Here is a 22359-nt window from a genome sequence, read left to right as displayed (position 1 = left end):
AACAGAGATAATTATGTGTTGTTCTTCAAATCTCGTCAAGCACAGAAAATATATATATATATATATATATATATATATATATATATATATATATATATATATATATATATATATATATATATATATATATATATATATATATATATATATATATATATATATAAAAGACAAAACAAACTGTTGTCCAAATTATCAGAATACAAGACTTTGTATATCTTAGAGAAGTTAGGACAGAAATGAAAACTAGCATGAGAATCACATCAAACATATAAGATTCGACAGTGTTCAAATTCAAAGTAGTTTCTTTATTGATGGAAAGGGAATTTTGATATACCCAACTTTAATGTCTGATCAATGAATTGCAAATATTATTGTGCAGTGACATTGCAGTCTACTTTAGTGCTGGTACTGCCCTAGACTATTGGCAAAAATATACTGTCTGTTGTACGTTCATTGTTTTGTCTATTAATGTAAAAGGTGTGGTGGCACAGGCAAAGATTACGGACATAAAAATAATATTGAACTTCTATTATCTTACCTCTCATATAAATGGATGTGTTTATATCTGAATAAACTTGAACAGGTTTGATATTCAAAATGTAAGTGTTGTACATACATTCATCATAATATGTCTGGCCTACATCATTCATTGAATTATGTATCTAACTTTGGCAAAATGTTCTAGTTTAACCATTTACTGGCGCTGCCTGCACATCTGGAACTTTACGGCACTACAATAGAGAATGAAACCTCTGTGCATCACGTGACAGTTGGTGACCAGCTGACAAAACTGAGGAGTTAATTCGATATTTTGAAAACGAAAATCCAGCTCAAGGTTTTCTGTTTGTCTAGTTTAACATGTTCTGCCTTATCTCGACACCCCGAAAACACGTTCACAAGTGCCTCTTAAATTTGTATCGTAGGCCTTTCCAGCCTACAAAGAAAAAAAAATAGCTGTTGTACACACACACACACACACACACACACACACACACACACACACACACACACACACAAGGAGGTCAAGGAGATATAATAATGCTTGTTCCTTATTGTATAAAAGTGCAGTTCCTGTCTTCACTGCCCCAGTGTTACATGGGAACCGTTGTGCTGGACGGTGTGAGAAGAGACACGCGAGTGCAAGAAGATGGCAGGGAATAAAAGATTACGAAGACAAAAGTCATGTCTTTATTGTGTCTGATTAACTGAAAAATTTTATTTGTGGAAAAACCTCTGTATACCATCACTCACGTACACTTAAGGGTCATCGTTACTAGTTTTAGCGTCCTAAATTAACCTGGCCAAACAGAGCTGGACTGATGCAACTGTTTTTAACTTCAGTTATCACGACAAACACTTCCGATAATTGATAAATAATTAGAAACAGGTTGTGTCTTCGACGGTAATGTAACCCGATCCAAGTCATCTCTCTCTCTCTCTCTCTCTCTCTCTCTCTCTCTCTCTCACGCATGTACAAGTCAGGATTAGAAGACTGTTTATCTGTTAAGAGAATGCTACAAAATAAAGTACCATATTACTAGTTCTATACTGTGGAATGTAAAACTTTGAATTATTCAGTTGAAAAAAATAAATGAAATTCGCTGCAGAACTCGCTTAACTTTATTGTTCCAACTCAACAGCAGATGCTCACCCTAGCTGTGTTACACAGTGCGACTACCAGATGCTCACTCTGGCTATGTTACACTGTGACACCACCAGATGCCCACCCTGGCTATGCTACACTGTGCTATCAGCAGATACCCACCCTGCCTATGTTACACTGTGCCACCACCCGATGCCCATCCTGGCTATGTTACACTATTCCACCACCAGATGCCCACCCTGGCTATGTTACACTGTGCCACAACCAGCTGCTTACTCTAATTATATCATACTGTGCCACCATCAGATGCTTACCCTGGCTATGTTATACTGTATCGCCACCAGATGTTCACAGTGGCTATGTTATACTGTGCCACCATCAAATGCTTAAGCTGGCTATGCTACACTGTGCTACCACCAGATACTCACCCTGGCTATGTACACTGTGCCACCACCCGATGCCCACCCTGGCTCTGTTACACTGTGCCACCCCCAGATGCTCACCCTGGCTATGTTACACTGAGCTGCCACCAGATGCTCACCTTGGCTATGTTACACTGTGCTACCACCAGACGCTCACCCTGGCTATGCTACACTGTGCTACCACCAGACGCTCACCCTGGCTATGCTACACTGTGCTACCACCGGATGCTCACCCTGGCTATATTACACTGTGCTACCACCAGATGCTCATCCTGGCTATGTTACACTGTGCTACCACCAGATGCTCACCCTGGCTATGCTACACTGTGCTACCACCAGATGCTCACCCTGGCTATGCTACACTGTGCCACCACCAGATGCTCACGCTGGCTATGTTACACTGTGCTACCACCAGATGCTCACCCTGGCTAGGAAGACTTGTGCCAATCCCCCGCTGAAGCCCGGGGTGCAGTCCACGGTCAGGGAATTGTAAGTCTTGTTCACCACCCGGCAGTCCAAGGGCGGATCAGGACGACCTATGGGGGTGAGGGAGGGGGAAGCGATACAGTAGAAGCTTTCAGGTTTGTTGATCTGTGGATGCTTTTTTTTTTTCTATAAGTGTCACACACACACACACACACACACACACATACACACACACACACACACACACACACACACACACACACACACACACACACACTGTACCACCTATGCATATTCTTGCCAATACCAGTGTCACTAGAGATGCACTGTGCTATGTGGTATATATGAAAACTGTGAGGGAGGATCTGAGTGTAATATTTATTAAAATCCAGTGAATGGTCAGCGACATGTCAGTGGGATGTACGAGGGAGAATAAGTCAACAGTAGATAAGGACTGAGTTCTTCACGCATTTCTGTTGCGTCCATGGCTGTTCAGTAAATTCATGAATAATGGACCTACAATGGAAGTATATCATGGAAAGGGTAGCGTTACAGATTCAGGGAATGTGAGGAATTTGGAGTTTTGAAGATGATAACTACTTTGGCTTGCAGCTCATAGTAAACGTTGCAGAATCACCGAAAATGACAGTGAATGTATGACTATCAGAGCCGAAAAGAGTAAACAGGATGAGGTATCTCATAGTGAACGTGAACACTGTTATGTGCCAAAATGTAACAGGTGTGATGGATAAGACGGAATCGTAGTCCCAAGCACTGGTAATATGAAAAAATTAATATATGTTCTGTATTTGAAGTACACACTGCAGTAGATGTGACTCAAAGGTCTTACAGGAACCACAATCTCTTGAAGGTTGCGGCATTTGGGAAATGAAGGTGTACTCGTATCTGGAAGGAGAGGAACCTTTTCACTTTATAAGCAGATGACATGTGATTCCCTCTGAATTATGAGGATGATAGAGTCTGCAGCTATTACCAAATGATTTGAAAAAAATATGTAAACATCTTCCCTTATTTTTCTGCTTGTACCAGAACTACACATCAAAATAAAAATCACAGACTTATTGATATTTTTCATTTGTATATTTTTTTTCTTTTACCGTTCCATTCTAGCTGTCTGCTTAAGTAACTTCGATGGTTTACGAACCTTTTTACCTCTTCAGACTTTATTGTACACTGTTCTTTCACTACACATAAGCTCTAATTCTCGTTCATCACCTCCATGGACTTTATTTCTTTTAAATGACCTTTTTCAGATCCCTAATACTATTTACTGTTCTAATGTTTTTAGACATGGCTTGGTGTGTGTGTGTGTGTGTGTGTGTGTGTGTGTGTGTGTGTGTGTGTGTGTGTGTGTGTGTGTGTGTGTGTGTGTGTGTGTGTGTGTGTGTGTGTGTGTATGTGTGTGTGTGTTCCACTTTTCGTTCCTATCCTGTCTCTCTCCTTATTCCTTAATGTCTGTCGGCCTGTCCTACTTGTTAGCCCTAATTTCAAGCCCATCACCATCATTTCTCTCTCTCTCTCTCTCTCTCTGTCTCTCTCTCTCTCTCTCTCTCTCTCTCTCTGTCTCTCTCTCTCTCTCATTAAATATATCACTTTTTCTTTCGTTTCATTACTTTTTTTTACTTTCTCCCACAAAACTCATTACTCTTTCCGTTTCTGTTCCAATCCTTTTACATCTCTTGCATTAGCTCCACAACCCCTTCGTTTTGGTTCATACTTCTCTAACCTATTAGTTCCATCAATAACGTCCCTCGCGCAAGATCTCCAACTGTATCTCATCAGTTATTCATGCCACCTCCCCCCTTTTCTCCCCCCTCTCACCTGCAGGCATAACATGGTAGAGGCATGGGTGTCGCATCTTGCCAACACTGTTCCTGGCCCAGCACTGCAACGTACCGTACTCCTGGCGAGTCCGCACCACAAACTGTACCTCACTGGCTCCGTCTATGACACAAGAAGTTACATTTTCACAGGGCTGATCTAGATGAAGAGGCAACTGGGAACGCGTAACAGTAAAATGGTCAATGAAAAGCATCGGAATGACTACTGAACCAACAACTGCAGTTATGTGTCTCATCACGAAACTGAAACAATGACAAGGAAAACCACAGTCAAAGAGCAAACGAGAATAATATATATATATATATATATATATATATATATATATATATATATATATATATATATATATATATATATATATTGGGCAATAGCAAAAGTGACCACAGAGCAATTCGCAACCTTGTGTTTATCATATCGGTGGTTAAATCGTCATGAAAAAGCCAGTCTCGTGAAATGTAAGCTTCATTCGTATACTACCTTCCTCAAACACCATATGGGGTGCTTTAGACTTGCACACCGTAACGAGGAAAGTTTTATTCATACTCATTTTCTGGAGGAAAAGGTTAACCATCACCCTTTTGCCTTACCATCTATGGTATCCTTAACAAAATTGCCAAAGTTCACAATTATGTGATAAATTCATGGCAAAAATATTAAAAAGTTCTCGTATCAAAATTAAATGCTCTTCTCTGTAACCCTAGCAGTGACTCTTAGTCATCTCCGAATACTTGATACTTAAGAGAAGTTTTCCAGTATGCTACAGTTTATGCGTTGACTTAGATCATACTAAAAAAATATATCACTGCAGTACTAGGTGACATCAGTTGCCTCTTGTCTGAGGGTTGTTGTCGTTGCTTAACCTCAGTCTGTCTGGCTGAGCAGATTCTTTAACCAAATGTGTACTGCATCTTTGGGTCCGACTTACAGGTAGAATGGAAAACGTACATGTTGTAGGGCAGGGGTTCTCAACCTTTTCTCCACCAAGTACCTCCAGGGTTAGCACACCATCGAGCCATGCCCCCATCCATATGACACTGAATATAGAATAGTGATATATTACGACTAATTCAATATACGATAATACAACCCTGGATATTATCAAATGGTTGAATCTGTAATGGTTTTATTAAGTAGTGAAGCATTAACATTACAATCAATGTACAGTGATACTACACAGAATGAAAATGTCCTACACTATGAAGAATATAAAAATTAGCTTTATTTCTGATTCGAAAGGTACAATACAGGCTATTATAAGACTAGCGAAATTATAATCACTTCATTTGGCAAGTAACCCTTAATACCATGTTTTAAATGCAGTAACCAATTTTCAGCTTCAGTGTGAAGGCTGTGACTGTTTTGTGCAAACAAATTTCTTATTTCAAGGAGCAGTATTAGACAGACATATTATGTGCCACAGTTTGGCGTCTTTGGTCTTTAGTTTTCGTGTTCAACAAAGGAGAAATCCTTTCTCACTGGATAAGTACTACATCAGCAAAGGCCTCATAGCCTCGGAGTCCCCAGGGGGGAGGGGATCATAAATGCCCCCACCTTCCGCCCCTCTCCCTGTGACGACTGGAGCTGCCTGGAACCACTGTCTGACTCTTTTCTTCTTCATTTCTGCAACATTCGCGACCTTTCCTCCAACTTTCGCTCTGTTGAGCACCACCTCTCCTTCTCTAAACTTCACCTTCTTTTTCTAATTCAGACTCAGCTGTCTGAGGCAACTGACAGCAGACCCTTTTCTGTTTCCTCCTACTTTCTCTATACTCATTTGAAAGCCAAAGGTGGCTGTTGTGTGTATAAACGCAACGACTTATCTTGCTCTCGTGATTCTTCTGAATTCTCTAGGTTCTGGATTTGGCTTTCCTGTCATCCTCTGACTAAATATATCTGCTCTGTTCACTTATCTCCTAATTATACTGACTATCAAAAATGCTTTGACTATCTTACTTCTACGATGGAACACATTCTGTCCATTTATCCTTTCTCTGAAATCTCCATTCAAGGAGATTTCAATCTTCACCACCACCTTTGAGTCTCCTCTCCTTTCACGGATCCCCCTGGTGAACAAGCCTACAGCTTTCTATCCTTAGTGACCTAGAGCAGCTTGTACAGCAGCCTACCCGTATCCCTGACAGCCTTGGAGAGAGCTCCAACATACCTGACTTCTTCCTTACAACTAATCCTTCCACTTACACTGTTAATCTTTTCTCTCCGTTGGGCTCCTCCGATCACAACCTTATCACTTAACCTGTCCTATCGCTCCGATAAGGCCTGTGGATCCCCCAAAGAGACGTCGTCTGTGGCATTTTAGAGCCGCAGATTGGGAGGCCCTCAGGCAGTACTTCTTTGATTTTCCCTGGAATGATTATTGCTTCCATGGCCAGGAGCCATCAGAGTGTGCCTTGCGCATTACGGAGGTTATTTTCTCAGGCATGGAAGCATACATTCCTTTCTCATATCCTCTGACTAATGCTAGAAAGCCTTGGTTAAATCACGTTTGTTCTAATGCTGTCCGCAACAAGAAGAGGGCCTATAAAAGGTACAGGAGCCAACCCACCCCTGAAACATATCTTTTGTACGTTTCTGCCTGGAATCATGTTAAGTCTGTTCTTCGCTCTGCTAAAAATAATTTCATCCATACTAAATGCTCTCAAATCTCCAACTCGAATTCTTCCCGCTCCTTCTGGCACCTTGCCAAAAACCTTTCTAACAACTTTACCTCATCGTCTTTCCCTCCTCTTTTCTACTCTGATGGTTCTGTAGCTATTTCTTCTACTGATAAAGCAGATCTCTTTGCTCAGACTTTCTCCTCCAATTTCACCTTAGATGATTCCGGGGCTGTTCCTCCATCACTTCCCTCCTCTGACTTCCTCATGGCTGACATTAAAATTTCTTCAGTTGATGTATTTTCTGCCATCACTGGCCTCAATACTAATAAGGCATATGGGCCTGACGGAGTCCCTCCTTTTGTTCTCAAGAACTGTGCTTCTGTGCTTACACCTTGCCTAGGCAAACTCTATCGCCTATGTCTATCAACTTGTACCTTTCCTTCTTGCTGGAAGTTCGCTCTCATTCAGCCAGTCCCAAAGAAGGGTAACCGTTCCCAACCCTCTAACTATCGTCCAATTGCTTTAACATCCTGTATCTCAAAAGTTTTTGAGTCAAATCTTAATGGAAAAATTTAAAGCATCTTTCCTATCACAACCTTCTTTCTGATCGTCAGCATGGATTCCGTCAGGGACGCTCCACTGGCGATCTTCTCACCTACCTTTCAGACTCCTGGTCATCCTTCTTTCGGGATTTGGCGAAAGGTTTGCCATTGCACTTGACATCTCAAAGGTTGTCGATTGAGTTTGGCATAAATCTTTAATTTTCAAACTGCCCGCTTACGGATTCTATCCTTCTTTCTGTGCCTTCATCTCTAGCTTCCTTTCTGGTCGTTCTATAGCCGCTGTTGTAGACGGCCATCGTTCTTCTCCTAGATCTATCAATAGAGGTGTTCATCAGGCCTCTGTCCTATCACCAACTCTCTTCCTGTTATTCATCAATGACCTTCTAAGCTGTACATCTAACCCTATCCACTTATACGCTGATGACTCCACCCTTCACCTTTCCATTCGGTTCCCGAAACGTCCATCTCAGCAGTTACTTCAACAAACAAGGGATGAGGCTATGGCGCATCAAATGTCTGACTTGACACGTATCTCTGACTGGGGTTAAAATAATCTGGTTGTTTTTAATGCAGCAAAGACTCAGTTTTTACACCTATCAACCCGACAAAATCTTCCATCGGTGTACCCACTAATGTTTAATAATATTCAGCTTAATCCTACATCATCCTTGAACATGCTCGGGGTTTCATTGACGCGGGACTTATCGTGGAAAGATCATATTACATCTCTTGTAAATTCTGCTTCTTTGAGATTAGGTGTGCTAAGCCGACTCCATTCCTTCTTTACCTCTGCACAATTGACTGTATACAGGGGTTTTATCCGCCCCTGTGTGGAGTACAACTCTCATGTGTGGGGAGGCCTCCCACATACAGCTCTTCCCAATAGGGTGGAGTCAAAGGCTTTTCATCTCATTAACTCTCCTTCTTTTACTGACTCCCTTCAACCTCTGTCTCTTCATCGCACTGTTGCATCTTTATCTCTTTTCCATCGGTACTTCAATGGTCACTGCTCCTCTGAATTGTCGGCATGCATTCCTCCATCTCTATGACGGGCGCATAGCACCCATCTAGCAGCAAACTCTCATCCCTTTTCTGTCCAGCTCTCTAATGCAAGAGTTAACTGTTACTCCCAGTCCTTCATTTATGCAACAGGTCAACTCTGAAACTGTCTCCCTCTGTTTGTATTTCCTGCTTCCTATGACCTCGAGTATTTCAGACGCAGTGCGTCCAGGCATCTCGAAATGATCGGATCTTGAATTTGACTCTCTCTTGTATTTTGTTTTTCTCTTGGAAGGGCTCACGGCCTTCTTCCTCGATTTAAAAAAAAAAAGCAACGTCAGCTACAGTAGGGTAAACCTTGCTCATTTTAGACCAGACTTGGTCAAACGTGATTCAGATGCATACTTTGCAAAAGAATCGTTCTCCAGCTTTAGGAATGCTTCGTCCACGTTAACTGGGAGAGTGTGCATATGAAGAATGAATGTCTCTAATCAACTTTGATTCCAATACTTCCAGTCTGGGGAAATAAGACTGCACCTCTATCCGCAGGGATGAAAGATGTGTTTGCACAAGGTGCACTAGTTCTACTGTAGTTTTCCAGTGCCTTTACTTTTATCAAGTGCCTCACTAAGGTGTTCAAACATGCTAAGATTTTCGTCTTTGACCTTCTTTCTGTCTTTATGCTGAAAGATCTTAGTTTGTCCATGAAATCAATCATTACGAAAAAACGGCCACGGAGGAATCGATTTTAAAAATTTAGACTTAAAAATTCGTCCTTCATGTAGGCCAGCATTTGGAGTCATGGACCTCTGATAGTTTCTTGGCGAACTCAAGAGACTATGTTTTGGTGACACGTTTGAAGGATTCGGAAAACTCCTCCTTCAGTGACTGCTCTTGATACCACGTTCTGCCGTGACAACCGCTGAACCTCTGTGTGGCAGGGTAACATTATATTCTTCTCCAAACTCTTGCCACAGAAAGTGGAAGAGTCGTGTATTTAGGGCACTTGACTTGATAGTATATACCATGTGCGCATCATCAAGTGTTAATCTTAACTCTGGTGAGAGGGTTTTAAATGACAGCATATTTATGATGCAAACAGTGAAGATGTCTTGTTTCAGGATTCTCTTTAATCACTCTACCTCGAAACCATGATTGACGGCCGAGCATTGCTTGCGCTCTATCATTTGTGCACAAACATATTATTCCAAGAAAGGCCTTCAACCTCTAAAAATTGAGACTTCATGAAACATGTCTTCACCTCTTATAGTCGATTCCAAAGCATGGCAGAACAAGAAACGCTTCCTGAAACCTCCATCACCGCTGTATCATACAAACACCAGCAGTTTGACACAAGCAGGACGTCAGTCGACTCGTCAAGCTGGACTGCAAATCTGCCTAAAGATGCCCCCCTCCCCCCGTTTATTTTTCTGCAATCATTTACTGTTTTATATCTCCAGACGTGTCTAATATTCATTGATGAACAGTATTATTTGAGAGGGGAGCTGATGTGGCCTTCTGCTCAGCATCACATCTGACACTAGCGAACTATATCTTTACAGCAAAGGACGCTTTACTCTTCTGGAATATTGTGAGATTTTTTTTCTTGGGCAGTTTTCAGTGATACCCTTCACCATGCATGTAACTCATTCATTTTGTTGATTCAACTGGCCCAAACGATCGTAATGTGCTTGCTTCAGTTGCTCTTCATTTTGGGGAAGGCAGTATTCTTACTTTTCAGAATCGGATGAAAATTATTCAAATGTCGCATGATAAAGCTCGGTTTCATGTACCTCAGTGATGCAGTTTTGTGGCAAATACAGTATGGGAATTCACACCCATTCTTCAACGACAGTAGTAAACTCATATTGAAAGTAGCTTTCATCATACTGACGCTTCAAAGATGAAGCCATAAAGGAAACTATAATTGCAATAAAAGAACATATCACCAAAGTCATTAATAAAGTAATTGACAATGACATGTTCTTATAATATCGCCACCGTCGTTAGATTACATAATGAAAGTACCATCGGGCACTTATTTTAACATCATCGTTGAAGGATCACACATAAAAACCTTCAGGCGGTCATAACATCAGAAGAGAAAACTGTCAAAATATCAGTAGGTAGTCATATTATGAACAATGTCGTAAGATCACACAGTACAAACAACTTTAGGCATTCATTACACAGTAGAAACAATTTTAGGCAGTCATAATGACAAATCGAACACTAAAAACACTGTTACATCCCCGTTCCACACTGCAACAAGCTCCAACAACATCAAAGCAGTATAGGAAGGACGTTGCCCAGTGATTTGTTCTTCCCATGGTCAGCCTTTTGGTGTACAGCACACAAGATCAGCTCAGGCGTTCTAAATAAACACTGGCATCTTAAGTTCACTGTCTTCATTTTCTAAATAATTACACTGAATGCTTTCCAACTTCACTTCACTATTCTCACAAGCACTGGAGTTATACAAACTTTACTAACTGCAATTACACTTAATGCTTGACAGCACTTCACAGTTTTCAAAATTTCTGATGATATACGAAATTTCAGTAACACTTCACTGTTTGCCAGCAACACTTCACTGTTTTCACAAGTACAGAAAATATACTATCTACAATGACACTGCAGTGACACTGCACTACACTCAAACTGAACTGAAAACCAACTGAACTTGCTCTAGTCTCTTCCCCATCCTTGTATAAGCTTGCATTACTCGTGAAACTTCTACATTCTACGAGAACAACAGTTGCCAACTCAAAGATATACAAAACATGCCAGAGTTTTCTTACATTACATAACACTCTAAATCATTTACCATACAAACTTAAATTACATTACATAATTTAACAAGCAATCACATAAAACATAAAGAAAAATAGCAGACAAATTAATGCATAACTTATGAAATAACTATACTCACAATTGCAGGCTGACTGGCAACTCTGACTCGTAACGGTAAACTACCAGGAACATCGAGAAATGTCCAGACTACCAAACTAGCAAATTCCGCTTCTTAACACTACCTCCTCCCTAGTTCTTTGTCGTCCCGACAAAACTAAACAGTATATACAAACATAATTAATCCTAATGAAACATCTACTGTATACACAAAATACTCCTTCAGTTTCCCAGGTCTTCTCCTATGCTATTTCCGACGACATCCTTGCTCCTCCACACAGTCCACTCCTCCAGGAAAGTCTTGGTCCTCCTTCTGATTCACTTCTTCTCTTGGGAAACCATCACCATCCTCTTGCACATCAGCTCCTTTATCCTCCTGAACATCCTCGGCTGTGGGAGAGTACGATTCCACAGAGACGTCCCAGCTGTGCTGTCCCGGCCCATGGTACTGCCACAGACAATTCACGTGTACCACCTTAGGGAGAGACTTCCTGCCTCCCCGAATCCGATACGTTACGTCTGATAGGTGGTCCATCCCAGTGTAAGGCCCGTCCCATGGGCTCTGCAGCTTCAGTCACTAACCCTTCTTTCGCTGAGGATTGTATAACCAAACTTCGTCACCATCCTTGAAGCTCACCTCAATTGCCCTGGCATCATACTTGCACTTCATCACCTTTCCTGAAAACTTAAGGGCTCTTTGCACTTGATGTACCTCAGCCAGCCTTTCTTGAAGGTGCTTCGCATAGCCGGTAGTGTCTGTAGGCAGCTCTTCACCAGGTGGTCTTCCCATTAACAAGTTAACAGGTAAGTGTGTGGCCCAATATCAGTTTTGCAGGAGTGTAGCAGGTTTACTCATTGGATGCAAACCGATATGCCATCAGCAATGCAGGTAATTTCTGGTCCCATTCTATTTGTCCCTCTATGCAGTACTTGCCCAGCTCTTGCCCCACGGTACAGCTGACTTACTCCACCATCCCATCTGACAGTGGCCTTAGCAGGATCGTCCTGGTCTTCTTGATCCCCAGTAACTTGCAGCGCTCACGGAACACCACAGACTCGAAGTTCCTACTCTGGTCTGAATGCAGCTCTTGTGGCACCCCAAAACGACAGAAAAACTGGTCAACCAGCACCTGAGCAACAGTCGTAGCCTGTTGATCAGGGATGGCACAGGCTTCTGGCTACTTTGCGCAGTAGTCCATGGTGACACATATATACCAGTTTCCTCTTTCAGTGAGTGGCAAAGGTCCAGCAATGTCCACCACGACTCTTTCCATCAGTGCACCCGCTTGGTACAATTGGAGAGGGGTACAACCACGTTTCTTGGGTCCCTTCTTGGCACAGCATACATCACTGGCCCGACACCACTCTTCAACATCCTGATGCATGCCAATCCAGTAGAACCTCCGTTGCAGCCGACTTAGAGCTTTCTTCACTCCCATGTGCCCACTAGTGATCTGGTTATGAGACTCACCCAAGATCTTAGACCTCATTTTCTTCAGAACCACCAGCTGCTAATACTTGCTGATGTCATCAGGTGTCTCCCACTGATGCTCCAGTGATCCGTTGTTCAAATGAAGAAGAAACCACTTACTTCAGTAATTCTTAGTCTCACGGCTTAACCTGGAAACTTTTTCCCAAGATGGTTGCACTGTACTCCACTGTAGCCACTCTAGTAATGATTGTAAATCTGCATCCTCCATCTGCATCCTCGTCAGGTCTTCATCTGATGCTGGCTCTGTCACTGCAGTGTGGCTGCATTTCTTACTACGATCGTCTTTCTTACTACACTGCCGGCACTCTGGATCACAGGTCCGATGACTCAGGCTGTCAGCATTGCAATGTACTGCCCAGGACGATGCTGTACCTCATAATTGTGCGGGTCTAGCTTCCCGTGCCAGCGTGCCAGTTTTCCTTCCGGATTCTTTAGCATTTTCAGCCACTTGAGTGCTGCATGGTCCATCCTGATGATGGACAAATAGGGATGGATGATATCAAGGAGCCTCTTCATTGCCAAGAGCTCCTTACAGGTCACACAGTACTTCTGCTCCGGTGGGCTGAACATATTGCTGTAATGTGCCACCACAGACTCGTTTTCATTCTTCTTCTGTGACAGGACTCCACTAATACCATGGTCACTAGTATCAGAGTCCAAGATAAATGGCTGATTCTGATCAGGGTATGGCAATACTGGAGAGCTTGCCAACGCATGCTTGAGTTCGTCGAAGGCTTTCTGAGTCTCTGCTGTCCATGCAAACTTGTGTCTTTTCCCTATCGGCTTGTGAAGAGGTGCAGCTATCGTTGCAATGTCTTTGACAAAACGGCGATAGTAGGTGCACAAGCCCAGGAAACTCCATAGCTTTCTGACACAAGTTGGAACTAGCCAGTTTTCCACAGCTGCCACCTCTCTGGGTCAGTATGGATGCTGCTCTCGCCTGCAATGTGTCCCAGTTACTTTACTTCCTTGTTAAACAAGTAGCATTTCTTGGGGTTCAGCTTAAGGTGCGCTGTGTGGATCCTGTTCAGCACCTCCGACAACCTCTCCAGTTCCTGGTCGAAAGTCTGTCCAAACACAATTACATCGTCCAGATAGATGAGAACCATCTGCCGCTGGAGGCCTTCAAGTACGTGGTCTATAAGGCACTCAAAAGTAGCTGGGGCATTGCATAGGCCAAAAGGCATCACTTTAACCCCTTACCCACGGGGATGGCTGGACCGCACCATGCCCCTCCTGCAGGGAGAGCAGGAAATCTAGACAATACACGATAAATTAGCTACTTCCAGGTCAATGGAAGTATCACTTAGCCTTTTCCCTTTCTTTTTAATATATTTTTAAATATGAGAATGGGTCATAAGGGACAATGCAATGGGTAATGAACAGAGAAAATTAGCGACCAAGTACATTTGGGGTGTTGCCAAGTGATAAATTAGCTACTTCATGGCCAATGGCAGTATCAGTTAGCCTTTTCCCTTTCTTTTATATATTTTTTAGTATGAGAATAGGGCATAGGGCACATTTCAATGGAAAAAGTGAATGTAAAAAAACAGCTGGGTATTGTGTTGCGCTGCCAGGCTGTAGCTAGGCGGATGAGGGGGCAAGGGAGGGGAGGTGGAGAGGCGAGGCAAACACAGAAAAATGGCTAAACTGGTAACACTGGATGTCAGTATTAGCGGTATTAGCAGTGCTGCCTATACCTACACACTGGCAGTTCTGATAGGTGATACAAGAGTGCATTTGAAAGCCTGGGCGATTTTTTAAATCCCTGGATCACAGAAGTGACAGCCCGTAGTAAGGTACTTATGTAACGAGCATCATGGTAGTGACGACCCACGGGTAAGGGGTTAAACTGCCATAAACTCTGCCCATATGAAAAGACTGTCTTCTCTCTGTCCTTCTGTGCAACCTTGACCTGGTGGCACCCTGCCTTCGTGTCTAGGGTGGAGAACCACTTAGCACCTGACAAAGCATCCAGGGTGTCATCAATTCTTGGCAAGGGGTATGCGTCCTTCAATGTCACATCATTCAGGGCTCAATAATTTATACAGCACCTTACTGAGCAATCCTTTTTCCTTAGCAGAACCACTGCTGATGCCCAAGGACTGCTGGACTTTTCTATTACCCCTTGAATTTGGAGATTCTCTATCACCTTCTCCATTTCTTGCCATTGGGCTGGTGCCATCCTCCATGCTGGCTATTTAATCGGGTGGTGATCCCCAGTTTCTATACTATGCTCCTCCATATCATTTCATCCCAGGTCTAGGTTTTCCGTGGAAAAGACATGAGCAAAGTCTGTCAGCAGCTGCCTCAGCTTCAGCACATGTGAACCATCCAGGCATTGGCAACTCCTTGAGAGAAGGTCATGTAAGTGCTCTGGCAGATACCCATCTTCTTTGACTACACTCCTTTTACAGGCCTTCCACTGGTGCCACTCAGGGTCCACAGCCTGACACAGTCCCAGAATTTCTCCCTCGTTGATATTCTGTGGCTCACGGGAGAAATTGGCCACCACAACCAGCACTTCATCTGCACCTGTTTCCACCAGAGTTCTACCCACCATCAATCTGGCCTTTGTCTTGCATTGTATATCAGGCTCCACTACCCCTATACTGCTGTCATAAGAGCCACTCACCTTGCACTGGAGCAGTAGTTCTGATTCTGGGGGTATCACTGTAGTGCGGAGCGCCCTCACCTCGCCACCAGAAGTGGTACGTCTCACTGCCATGATGGGAACCGACCTTCCCTTCAGCTTCATGGAGTGGAAGTCCAGCTTACATCCGATGGACATCAGATAGTCCAGACTCAGAAGGCAAGGATATATAGAAAAATAATACGTTGAGAGGAACACTTACGTAACTGGTACGCGATTTTAAAAAGAGAATTAAAGAGGGAGATACGAAAAAAGCAAAAAGAACTTATGAAATTAAGGTTGCTAGTGAATCGAAAGAAAACCCCAAGGGTTTTTATCAAAGGTACCGTACGAAAAATAAAGGATTGGACCACTCAGAACAGAATCAGGTGATTATACCAACGAAGATAAAGAAATGTGCTTCATCCTAGATTATTATTTCATATCAGTATTCACCAAGGAAAATCTAGACGTGGTCCCTCAAGCAGCAAATATTTACGATGATAAAATGGAAAATATTCTCAGTAGAATAACTATTAGTAAAGAGGATGTTTTGAAATGAATTAATAAATTAGAACCTCAAAATCGTCAGGTCCGGACGATATATATGCAAAAACTTTAAAAGAAACCAAAGAAGAATTATGTTAGCCACTTTTAATATTATTTAATGACTCTTTAATATCAGAAGCTCCAGAGGCGTGGAAGACCGCAACCGTAGTGCCCTTTTTCAAAAAGGGTGATAAAGCAGCTGTGTTGAATTTTCGTCCAATAAGTCTAACGTCAACAGTAGGAAAAATGTTAGTCAATTTTGGCAAATAAGATTAGATAACGCTTAGAAAGATTTAATCTTATAAATGAAAGTCAGCACGGATTCAGGCAAGGACGATCCTGCCTCACAAACTTGTGTTCTTCTCGGAGGTCTCTAAGACAGTAGATAGCGATAAATCTTACGATATTATTTATCCGGACTTATCATTAACTTGACTGATGATTGCCATAACTTACAAAAGGACCTCGACATACTGTTCAAATGGTCTAAAACTTGACAAATGGAATTTAAGGTTGAAAAATATAAAGTACTTAATGTAGGCAAGACCACTGGAGATACCAAATACAGCTTAGATAACGAAGAAATTAGGAAACCGGAATGCGAGAGAGATCTAGGAGTTTAGGAGTTATGGTTAGTAACAACCTCAGACCAAGGCAACAGTGTATTAATGCAAGAAATAAAGCACATAGGATTCTATGATCTATTTCGAGAAGCGTGAGCAATAGGTCATCATAAGTAATACTAGAATTTTATCTAGCATTAGTAGGGCCACATTCAGACTACGCAGTGCAATTCTGGTGTCCTTAATATAGAATGGATATTAACTCGTTAGAAAATGTACAGAGAAGAATGACAAATATGATACAAGATGTTAGGAACCTGCCACATGAAGATAGACTGAAACTCACCAGAGAGGCTTAGAGTAAGGGGAGACTTAACTGAGGTGTTTAAGTGGGTGAAGGGTTAGAATAAGGGAGATATTAGCAAGGTACTAAAACTGAGCATACAGGATAGAACTAGAAGTAATGGTTTCAAACTAGAGAAATTCCGTTTCAGTATGGAAATAGGTAGAAATTTGTTTGGTAATAAAGTAGCAGACGAATGGAATAAGCTACCTTGTACAGTAGTTGCTGCCTCTTCCATTGAGAGTTTCACGCATAGGCTAGATAAGCATATGACAAATAAGGGGTGGGTATAGAAAAAAAAATCTTATAACCAATACTAATTCATACTTTTTCCTTTTCAGGTTACACTATGATAGTCTCTATTCTCCTTTCACACTTTCCTATAAAATGTCCACGCCAGTTTTTCTATAATGTGTGGTGTTCTCTCAGACTTTTTCCTGGAGGCTTCGGCTGGAGGGCTTAGAGGGCGGGGAACAGCCTTCTTCTTGGCTGTCCCTATCTCATTCTAGTAGTTCAGTTACTCTTCTAGGAGCTGCCTAGCATGGACCAACCGGCCTACTGCAGTTATCCTCTCCTATTATTCGCTTATGTTCTTATGTTCCATGTCAGCCACACTGACTGGAATAGTAGCCTCTTGCCCTACCCCTTCAATCCAGACATCCAGGGGTCCCCTCAGTTCTGCGCGGTGCACAATTACGCCATACAGTTGTTCTGATGACTCAGGCAGGTACCGATGATGTAACACATAAGGTCTCACAAAAGTCTGCTCTGAGTCCGAATCAATCACCAGGGAACACTTCCTTCCATCTATCCTTCCATCTATTTGCACTCTCGATTGCCGTTCTCACGTATTTTCTCAGTGGTGGGGCGACTTGGCAAAAGCCAGCTGGTGGTTGCCCCTTAACACCAGCCTCCACTAGTTTTCTGCTACTTTATGGTCTTCTGCAGCCTTGTTCTTATCATCCTTATTCTTCTTTGAAAGGTCCCATCTCACTACATGTCCAACATGCTTTTGTTACAATTGAAGATCTCTTTGCACTGCTCTGTTCTTGCTCCTTCTTCCATTTGTGACAATCCTTCTTGTGCCCCAACTTCCTGCAGAACTGGCAGCCTCCCCGGGTCTTCTCCTGTTCCCTCTTCCACTGGTAGCAGTCCTCATTTCTGTGTCCTGTCTTTTCACAGTACCAGCAACTTCCCTCCAATTTTCCTTTTCACATACCTGCCCCTTTCTTTCCTTGAATCCTGCACTATGACCTGCCTGAAAGGTGGATGTACTGAACCTGACGTAGGACTCAAATTCTAGAGCCTTTGCTAATGCTTCTTGCATGCTTCTTGGTTGTGCCTGCATAACTTGCACTTTCAGCTCTGAACTATCGAGAGCATCGATGAACTGGTACCTCAGTAGATCAGCCAACAGATTAGGTGATGCTCCAGGGTATGCCTTGTATGCCATACTCTTCAGGTCATGAGCAAGCTGCTGTAAGGATTCTCCTCGAGCCTGTACACAGCTCTGGAATCTTGCTCTGTAAACCCCAGTCTGGTACATGGTGCCATATCTGCACTCCAGCACTTCTACTAAGGACTAATAACTGTTTCTCTCCATCACTGACATCTGCCCCAAAATACCATTGCGGCACCCTTAAGGCTAGTAGCAAGCTGAACTGCCCTCTGCCTATCATGCCAATCATTTTGATCTGCAAACTGTGTACAATAAGCTTCCCAAGATACTCTACCATCAAATTCCTGAGGTTTGTTTTTAAGTGCACCCCCATCACAGCCATGCACTTCACTGGTTTGGGGCCTAAAAACTGGGGCATCATGATTAAGGCCAGGACTTAAAACTTCAGTATTCTGATTATTCTACCCTGTAGTGCTAACTATAGATGCCTGGGATCCATCAAGATTCACCATACACAGTCCATTCCTTTCATATGCTTCCTGTACACTAACTTGAGGCTCAGCAGTGCAATACTTCTCTACAGCCTCAATTTTTTCACTAATTATCGTCACATGGTCAACTACACGCTTCAGCTGGTTATCTACATGCTGTCTGCACTCCATCACTATTCCCTCACTAATCTTCAGCTGGTTGTCCACATGTTCTTTGCACTCTGTCATTATTTCCTCACTAGTTGACTTCGCATGGTCGTCTACAAGCTGTTTGCACTCAGTCACATTATTGCTTTCCTCATACTTCTGCTGCTGTAGCTCAGCATATACCTCCCCCTTCAGTTGTTCCTGTTCTTTCATCATTTCCCCCATGAAACCATATAGCTGTCCTTGCATCCTCAGTTGTAATTCCCTCCTTTGATCCTGTAAAGCCTATTTAAGCTGTTCATATCGTTCTTTCTGTTCTTCATTATGTGCCTGTAATTGTTCTTTAAGTTCTTCTGTCCTTTATTCTGTGCTTGTAGCTGGGCACTTTGTACTTGTAATTGTTCTTTGTGTTCTTTATTTTGTGCCTGTAATTGTTCTTTTTGTTCTTCACATTGTGCCTCTAGTTCTTCACTCTGTGCCTTCAGTCGTACACTTTGTGCCTGTAATAGCGTCATAACTGCAGCCAGCAATGCCTCGTTTTGCCTTGCTTGGCATCGTGTCTGTACACCTTCTGTCTCCATTTCGAAGGTTAGACTCACTGCAGCACTTACAAAATCCACACTCCTGATACCAGTGTTGCGTCCCCATTCCACACTGCCACAGGCTCCAACAGCAGATCAGTATAGGAAGGACGTTGCCCAGTGATTTGTTCTTCCCATGGTCAGCCTTTCGGTGTACAGCACACAAGATTAGCTTAGTTGTTTTAAATAATCCTGGCTTCTTATTTCATTCTCCTTATTTTCCAAATAATTACACTGGATGCTTTCCAACTTCACTTCACTACTCTCACAAGCACTGGAGTTATACAAACTTTACTAACTGTAATTACACTAAATGTCTGACAACACTTCACTCTTTTCACAAGTTCCAATGATAGACAAAACTTCAGTAACACTACACTGTTTGCCAAAAACACGCCACTGTTATCACAAGTACTGAAAACATACAAACTACACTGAAACTGCACTGACACCGCACTACACTCAAACTGAACTGAAAACCGACTGAACTTGCTCCAGTCTCTTCCCCATCCATATATAACCTTGCATTACCCCAGAAACTTCTACATTCTACGAGAACAACAGTTGCCTACTCAGAGATATACAAAACATGCCAGAATTTTCTTACATTACATAACACTCTAAATCATTTGCCATACAAACTTAAATTAAATTACATAATTTAACAAGCAATCACATCAAACATTATTAAGAAAAAGAACAAAAAATTTAATGCATAACTTACAAAATAACTATGCCCACAATAGCTGGCTGACTGGCAGCTCTGACTCGTGACGGTAAAATACCAGGAATATCGAAAAACGTCCAGACTACCTAACTAGCATATCCTGCTTCTTAACAACACCATCAGTCAGTCACAGTATCACCACTTTCTTAACATCATACTTTAGAAAAAACATCAGGAAGTCATATTACCACCAGCGTCAATAGAACAAACAGTAACGAGTAACCACTCTGTGAGGGCATACCTTTGTCAACACCAGTAAAGTCAGTATATGTTGTTGAGTAGCCACATACATGACCACAGTCTTAAATACGATCTTTCTTAATGCTTATTACCATATCACACACACACAAAAAAAAAAATACCACCAGCATACATATCATCGTATTATCTGAAACTCTGTCTGTCTGTCTCTGTCTCTCTCTCTCTCTCTCTCACACTAGATTTTCCTACATTTTTGTCAGCCTTCTAACGACTCCCTGAAAACCCTTCTGCAAAATCCTGGAGGTCTGCAAACCCCAGGTTGAGAAACCCTTCTGCCCAGGTTCCTTACACTGTAGAACTGTAGGGAATCGCCACCCTCTTGTGGTGAAGAGTACCTCACACAGGTTAGATCAGGGTTCTTCCCACGGTTAGGTGGAGAGAAATATAAGGAATTTTGGCTCTCGGGTGGACACTGCAACAGCACCATCCAGGATGACAGTGCCACGATGTGTAGGCTTTTCTTCTGTGACATTCTGGGAATGTCATTCACGAAATATATCAAGTAACTTTTAAATCAGCGTGAGAGATTCTGAATATGATAATAGGTTTAATTTTGCATATTCTCACAAGAAAATATTTTTACACCTTTAGAGTTCGTTGATACGCCGAACACTACACGTACACAGGCCAGGTGGTTAATCAAAAGTAGCTGAACACTTCTAGGTTTTATTTTGTCTAAGCACAGCTGAGGTACACTTGCAAAACACAGACCTTTCTCTCTCACGTCACCTCAGTCCTTCATTCACTTCTGCTAGCTCATTGTCCATACACTGACTGTCTGACTTTGGCTTACTGACGGGCTGTCTGACTACTCCATCCCTCATTACTTACTCTCACTGTCTGGCTCACTCTGTCAGTCTTTTTTTTTTTTTTTTTTTTTTTTTTTTTGATGTGTCCGACTCTGGGCATAGGCTTCACAGCCTGCTCTCAAGGCCCAGTAGTCCTCCTTCATACCATACACCTCTCTACATGTCACCACTTCGGCGCTAACACCCACCGTCCGTATTGAATACATGCTAAGGCTGTCTCATACAGGACTGGTGTATTGGTATTAGCGGGGGTACTTTTATGACATGTCGGCGGGTCATCTGATAGATCAGGAAAGTCTGCTTTTATGAAATTCAAATCCTTAAACTGTTCCCTGCCCCAGCCGGGATTCGAACCTGGGTCCATCAGAATTGCAGGCCGCCTCTCTACCGATTCAGCCACCGCCACTACCTCACTGTTCACCTATTGTCTCTTAATGGCTTGGATTCTCACTGTCTGACTGTCTCTCATTCGCTTTCACACACAAACTAACGGTCCGCTACTCCCTGGGTCACGCAACTGAACTGGCACATTGCCTAAAGCGAACTGAGCTCACCTTGGATGTGGAACAGTCTCATTAAATACCCACCCTCCTAGCTCTCATTACTAGTGCATCCCTTACATTCCATGTCGCAATCCATACCATGGTCTTTGCTCGATCCTTAGTCGTCACCTGTTAGTCAGTCCTGGTCTGGGTCTTCTTGTTTGTATTTTAGATAGCTGTTTTCCGGGAAGGGACATTAACCCTCCGCCAACCCACTTGTTGTCACGTAGGGATCACGTGTTGGTTGGCTATAAGGTTACCACCCATTGTTGTAAATGATTTCCTGGTTTACAGGAAATCATATGGCTTGCCACTCAATGTTGAGCTACCCTAAAAACAGAATACCGCTAAACTAAACGGGTGTATGATGGGCTCCCCCACCTACCACAGTTAATAATAATTAAAGTGTATATTAAAGGTGG

The 22359-nt window shown here is 42.5% G+C and overlaps 1 protein-coding gene across 1 annotated transcript in view; it reads right to left on the bottom strand.

Annotated features, from left to right (window-relative positions):
• Positions 1-22359, bottom strand: part of LOC145415962 (protein turtle-like) — a 207311-nt gene that overhangs the window by 1210 nt on the left and 183742 nt on the right. Inside the window, exons 15-16 of the mRNA XM_080285065.1 lie at positions 4294-4416; positions 2449-2561 (exon numbers count right to left, since the gene is read on the bottom strand). Of these exons, the coding sequence (XP_080141191.1) occupies positions 2449-2561; positions 4294-4416 (236 nt within the window). The remainder of the gene's footprint in view (positions 1-2448; positions 2562-4293; positions 4417-22359) is intronic.

Source organism: Coenobita brevimanus, chromosome 104, assembly GCF_032717465.1.
Source record: "Coenobita brevimanus isolate Jiangsu-jjx chromosome 104, ASM3271746v2, whole genome shotgun sequence".
Taxonomy (NCBI): Eukaryota; Metazoa; Arthropoda; class Malacostraca; order Decapoda; family Coenobitidae; genus Coenobita; species Coenobita brevimanus.
The sequence above is the reverse complement of the archived record's forward strand: the minus strand, read 5'-3'. Positions and strand labels throughout refer to the sequence as shown.